Below are 6,262 nucleotides of genomic sequence, written 5' to 3'. Positions count from 1 at the left end.
AAAGTCGCCTTTGTTCCCTCACATCTTCAGCTTGCCGATTCATTGACCAAGGGAGTCACCAAGCCTCAGTTTCTACTTTTCCGTAATAAACTTCACGTGATTCCTTTTGCCACGCTCAGCTTGAAGGAGGGTGATAAGGAATAATCCTCTTCAGATCCTTTCCTTGATCTTAGATGATTTTATCTTGTATATATCTTTACTTTCCTAGTTTATAGGATAATTTCAACTACATATATTCTGTTATTTGTTTCCTATTATATAGGACTTTCCTTTCCATTTGTAAATACGTTCTATATAATGAAATTGATAGCCTCAATATTCTGTTGAGGATTTCAGTCACATTATACACGGGTCATTGAACCTCTATAATCCCAATCAAAACAAGCTCAGCCCAACAATCTCTCCCATCCAAGCGTCCTTCACAAATCCATCCTAACCATGAGACCTCCCTTCATCCCCACCACAAACAACCATGCAACCAACCCATCAGAAATCCCAACCAGCCTCACCAACTACATATGAATGAGAACCTGTTCATATAAATATGAATATTATTTCAGTTTTAGTTTACTCAAATCATACATATCATCCATGGTTAATTACCTATGTTTATGCACTAGCTCAATGGATTTACAAAGCAAATTTCTGGACTCATCTGGATTCAATATACCAAGCATTTACAGGGTCGTGGATATGCATGAGAGATTTTAATGATCTCCTAAATCAATCGAAGAAGCATGGCGGGCACCCGATCCCCTTCAATCAAAATGGATATCATTTGGAGGCAAATAAAAGACATATTCCACAATCACTCTTCTCTATCTTTAGAGATGGCAAAAAACAGATTGAACAAGATCTACCCAAAATACAAACATGCATGGGAAGGAAAGAAAAAAGATCAAAATGCTGTCTAGAAACCTCCACCACAAAATTTCAAAAACTTCTCCTTCGATACCGCAGTTAGAGACACATTCTCAACATCAATAGCAATATGCAGAGATCATAATGGAGTAATCCTGGAGATTAGAGCATAAAAAATTCAAACCATAAATCCCTTGATTGCTGAAGCTTCAACATCACTCTTAGCCTCCAAAATAGCATACAACATCAGCAAATCGTGGCAATAATTAAAGGAGACGCTCAATTAGTCATCACTACCATTGAAAGCACAGACACAATCCTGCATTGGCAAATCTCTCCAATCATTTAAAGACTTTCAACAAATCTTTCGTCATCATGAAAGTAGTCAAAATTCATCGATTCCAAAATCGATGTGCGCACTCAATGTCGTAATGAGTAACAATCAACTTAGTTTTTTTATGCATACATTTAGATATTTTAACTCAATATTTTCTTATCTTAAATAGTGGAAATATCCACCTCGAACACTTTGTATTCTGGTTTCTTTATAATATAAGAGTATTGATATACACACAACATATTTTTGTAACACATTTTACAACAATGCTGTGAGATGAGAGTATTTTTGTAAAATAATATTACTTTTATAAAGTGTCTTACAAAATTATCCCTCATTTAATACATTGATGTGAAATGTATTCTGAAAAATATTGTGTATAAATCATTTTCTAAAATATAATGTTTGATTAGGAAAAAAAAAAAGGGTCGAAAGTTGCAACCATGTTTGGATTCAGAGATAAGTTGAGATGACTTTAGATAAGTTAAATAAAATATTATTAAAATATTATTTTTTTAATATTATTATTATTTTAAAATTTAAAAAAATTAAATTATTTATTATATTTTACGTAAAAATTAAAAAAAATTATAATGACTAATTTCAACTACTTTGTACTCAAAAGTCAATGATTATCTAGATGATCATCATGATCACTGTATATAAAAAGCCATACAAAAAATATGGGGAAAAAATTATATGAAAGCATATTAATTGCATGCCTAAAGCATCGATCTCACAATTAATTAGATCTAGCAAGGAATCCGCGATATTATTTTTAAAAAACAAAAAAACAAAAAGCATGAGAAAGGCCTGCTTGCTTTGAGGCATGCATTTTCCTACTTCGGCGAGGACTAAAAATATTTTTGACGAGTAAAACGTGGAAGATTGCAAAGCGAGTACTAAAAAAATATATATATATATATATGGAAATATGACAAGTAATTAATATTCTAATTAGTAGTGGAGCCCATCAAGCGACTATTAGTAAAAAGTGTATGGCTATCCTTCATAGCTGGGGAGGTTAGGAAATGATTATTTCAAACTTCAAAGCAAACAAGAATAATAAAAAGACACATCACAACTATTCAATAATATTAAAAAATATAATCATGAAATATATAATTATCATATAATTATTTAAATAAAATAAAATTTATTATTAAAAAATTAATTTTTTTTATATAAATTTAATATTTATTTACTTTTTTTTTTTAAATGATTTTGGGCTGTTAGGTAAGTTATCATTTCTCTATTGAAAATGAAAGCAAAGAGATCACTTGGTTACAACGTAAGTTAAGATGCAGCCCCAACGGCGGTGGAAGAGAGCCGGCCTTCTTCTGCATGCAAGCTAGCTAGGTAGTCTTTCTTATCCTTATAAGCAAGCTGCAAAAACACAACCAAGAAAATTTATCAAAATTCTCTTTTTAATGTTATTATTACGTTTTATCCACATAAAAGGCCCACCACACCACACCACGTACCCCTAAACTTGTAAGTAGGTATTTTTATTTTTTCTCAATCTTTCCTAAATATATAGAAATAAATAAATATTTTTTTTTATAAAAGAATTATATAAACATAAACTCACAAACTGATACAGTGTCTTGATGTGATACGTCATATTATAAAATTATTTTTTATTCATGGAGTCGTTTGGATTCGAAGATCATCTCAGCTCATTTCAATTCATCTCACTACTATTCATTACTATTCAGCAACTTTAACTCACAAATTTCATTACTATTCATAACACATCTCACTACTATTTACAATCCATCTCAACTCATCTCAAGTCATCTTCGAATCCAAACGTCTAAGTCAAATCAATTTGTAAATTCATTTTTATATAATCTATTTATGTATGTAGCTCTCGTAGAAATATACCAGATATATTATTGCCATTAATAATAAATGAAACTTCCAAGCCACTCCTTTCATTTTTCATGTCGATTGTCGATCAGATTGACACATTAAATAAGGGTAACCGCGTATATATAGTGAAACTGACCTTTAATTTGGAAAAAGGGCTCTGACTAGATTTGATTTCTTTTTGCACTTTCTCCTTTTTCTGAAAACTAGAGGCCGTTTTCTTCTATAAATATACACCACAGCTACCTTCACGCTTCATCCATTCTCACATCCCTGATGTTTTTCCACTCCAATATTTCTCAAAATACCATCGAAGAAAGGCAAAAAAAGAGTAATGACTTTAACACTACGTTCCTCAGCTTCTTTTATCAATCTTAAAGACAGTACCAAAAGCCAGAAAACTCCCGGCGACTACTTCTCTGGCGCACTTTGCTTTGCTCAAACGAAGCCGTCATGCCGTATCCGAGTGATGATCAGAAACTCGGTGCAGGAAGCACAGCTCTCATTCTCGAAGTCGAAGGTCTCGATGTTGGAAGGGTACCGGAGAAGTGAGAAGCCCGAGCAGCTTCATGCACTCTCGGGTGGGCATTCAATGGAAAATGATGCAAGGGTCCCTGTGTTTGTGATGCTACCGCTCGACACAGTAATGCACGGAGGGAACTTGAACAATCCTCGAGCAATGAAAGCTAGCTTGATGGCCCTGAAGAGTGCAGGAGTGGAAGAAGTTATGGTGGATGCATGGTGGGGATTAGTGGAGAAAGATGGACCTCTGAGGTACAACTGGGAAGGGTATGCTGAGCTCGTGCAGATGGTTCAGAAGCATGGCTTGAAGCTCCAAGTTGTTATGTCCTTTCATCAGTGTGGAGGAAATGTTGGAGACTCTTGCAGGTAGGATCTAAGGGACCTATGATTGGATTTCTATTTAATTAATGCTTTTTTATTTTATTTTTTTCTTATATTTATGGGTCTTTGATTTATTTTCAATTTTCATATCACGGTTTAACTTATGTTTGGTTACGCAATTCAAATGAGATAAGATGTTTTGTTGAAAATTGAATAAAATATTATTATAATATAATTTTTATTTTAAAATTTAAAAAAAATTAAATTATTGATTATATTTTATATGGTTATTTGAAAAAGTTGTAATAATTATATAAGATGAGATGAGATAGTTTAGTTTTGTGTAACTAAACCAAGACTTAGTGGGTTGTAAAGGTTTTTGAGTGGTCTTTTCTTCTTTGAGATAGAGTTATAATTAATTTCAATTAATAATCGATCATTTTTATCTTGAATCTTGCAGCATTCCTCTACCTCCATGGGTGCTGGAAGAAATCAGGAAGAACCCTGAGCTTGTGTATACAGACAGATCAGGCAGGAGGAATCCTGAGTACATATCTTTGGGGTGTGATTCACTGTCTGTTCTTAGAGGAAGAACACCCATTCAAGTCTACAGCGACTACATGAGGAGTTTCCGTGACAGATTCAGAAATTTCTTGGGCGACGTTATTGTGGTAAGCATCCATCTACAGACATATTTACAAACTAATTAATACCTATTGGGCCTAATTATTCTGTAAATTGAATAGTGATTTTAAACAGTATTAGGAAAGAAAAATATTACATTTTTTTATCAGGTTTCGTTTTTTTTTTTTTTTTTTTTGGGTTATCAAGTTTCCCAAGAACATACATATAAGAAACTACTATTTTCATGTATCAATCTTTCTTTTTCTATTTTTTTTTTCCCCATCGAGTATAATACACGTAGTTCATGTAAGATCCAAATTTAATGAATCGGGAACACCAATTAAATTACCTGTTTCATATTTCTGTTGAAATTGGGGAGATTGAGAAGTATGGATTTAAATTTAAGGAAAAAAAAAGTTATTTAGAGAATTTTAGAAATTCTGATCCTTTTTGGGACACTGGTGGAGCTGAATGCTTAATCTAGTCCTTCCATTTTCTAACAGTACAATTAATGAAATCATTGCTTTCAGTTTTAGGAACTCAACTTCTTTTTTTTTTTTTTTTTTTCTTTTGACAGGAAATTCAAGTGGGAATGGGTCCTTGTGGGGAACTCAGATATCCATCTTATCCAGAGAGCAATGGAACTTGGAGCTTTTCTGGAATTGGAGAATTTCAATGCTATGACAAGGTAAATGTTGCTTACTTAAAATAGGAAAAAGGACAAGTTCATACTCCAATAGCTTCTGATGATGACCTGAAATTCAAGAAATTGTATATCCCAATTAAGCTCTGTTATATTCTTACACAAGCTTCTATATATATCATGCAGTATATGAGAACTTCCCTGCAAGCAGCAGCAGAGGCAATAGGGAAGAGAGACTGGGGAACAAGTGGACCCCATGATTGTGGCCAGTATAATCAATTTCCAGAGGATACTGGATTTTTCTGTAGGGATGGAACATGGAACAGTGAGTATGCTGAGTTCTTTCTCGAGTGGTATTCGGGAAAGCTATTAGAGCATGGTGATAGAATCCTTCTTGCTGCAAGAGGAATATTTCAAGGAACTGATGCAAAACTTTCTACAAAAGTAGCTGGAATCCACTGGCATTATAGAACAAGTTCACATGCTGCTGAACTAACTGCTGGATACTATAATACTAGGCATAGAGATGGTTACCTTCCAATAGCACGAATGATGGGCAGACATGGAGTTGTATTTAAATTCACTTGCATGGAAATGAAAGATGGAGAACAGCCCGGCAATGCAAACAGTTCGCCAGAAGGATTAGTTCAGCAAGTAAAGATGGCAACTAGGAGTGCTGGGATAGAACTTGCAGGGGAGAATGCTCTAGAGAGGTATGATGCAAGTGCATATGGACAAGTTTTGGAGACAAGTAGGTCGACTGGGAATGGATTGTGTGCATTCACATATTTAAGAATGAATAAGAAGTTGTTTGAAGAGGAGAATTGGAGGCACCTAGTTCACTTCATAAAAAGCATTGTCAGAAGGTGGTCGAGACACAGAGCTTTCAGAGTGTGACTCTAGTGGGAGCAACCTGTACGTTGGATTCATAAAAAAGAAGACTGGGAAGAATATTAAAGAGGCTGCTCTTGTTAAAAGAGGTTGCTCTTGGAGTTGAGATGTCTCTCAAATTTTAGATCTGTAGAGATTTGCAATGTGAACTGTCAGTCACGGGTGTGTACTAGGGAGCTATTAATGATGTA

General features: G+C 34.1%; 1 protein-coding gene across 1 annotated transcript; it reads left to right on the top strand.

The window, feature by feature from the left end:
* Positions 1–3,347: 3,347 nt before the first annotated feature.
* Positions 3,348–6,190, top strand: LOC109003757 (beta-amylase 3, chloroplastic-like). Its single transcript, XM_018982038.2, has 4 exons — positions 3,348–3,958; positions 4,374–4,584; positions 5,115–5,225; positions 5,367–6,190. Exons 1-4 carry the CDS (start codon positions 3,405–3,407, stop codon positions 6,075–6,077), a joined length of 1,587 nt encoding a protein of 528 aa, XP_018837583.1. The 5' UTR covers positions 3,348–3,404; the 3' UTR covers positions 6,078–6,190.
* Positions 6,191–6,262: the final 72 nt, after the last annotated feature.

The sequence above is a fragment of the Juglans regia genome, chromosome 9 (genome assembly GCF_001411555.2).
Source record: "Juglans regia cultivar Chandler chromosome 9, Walnut 2.0, whole genome shotgun sequence".
Taxonomy (NCBI): Eukaryota; Viridiplantae; Streptophyta; class Magnoliopsida; order Fagales; family Juglandaceae; genus Juglans; species Juglans regia.
The sequence above is the reverse complement of the archived record's forward strand: the minus strand, read 5'-3'. Positions and strand labels throughout refer to the sequence as shown.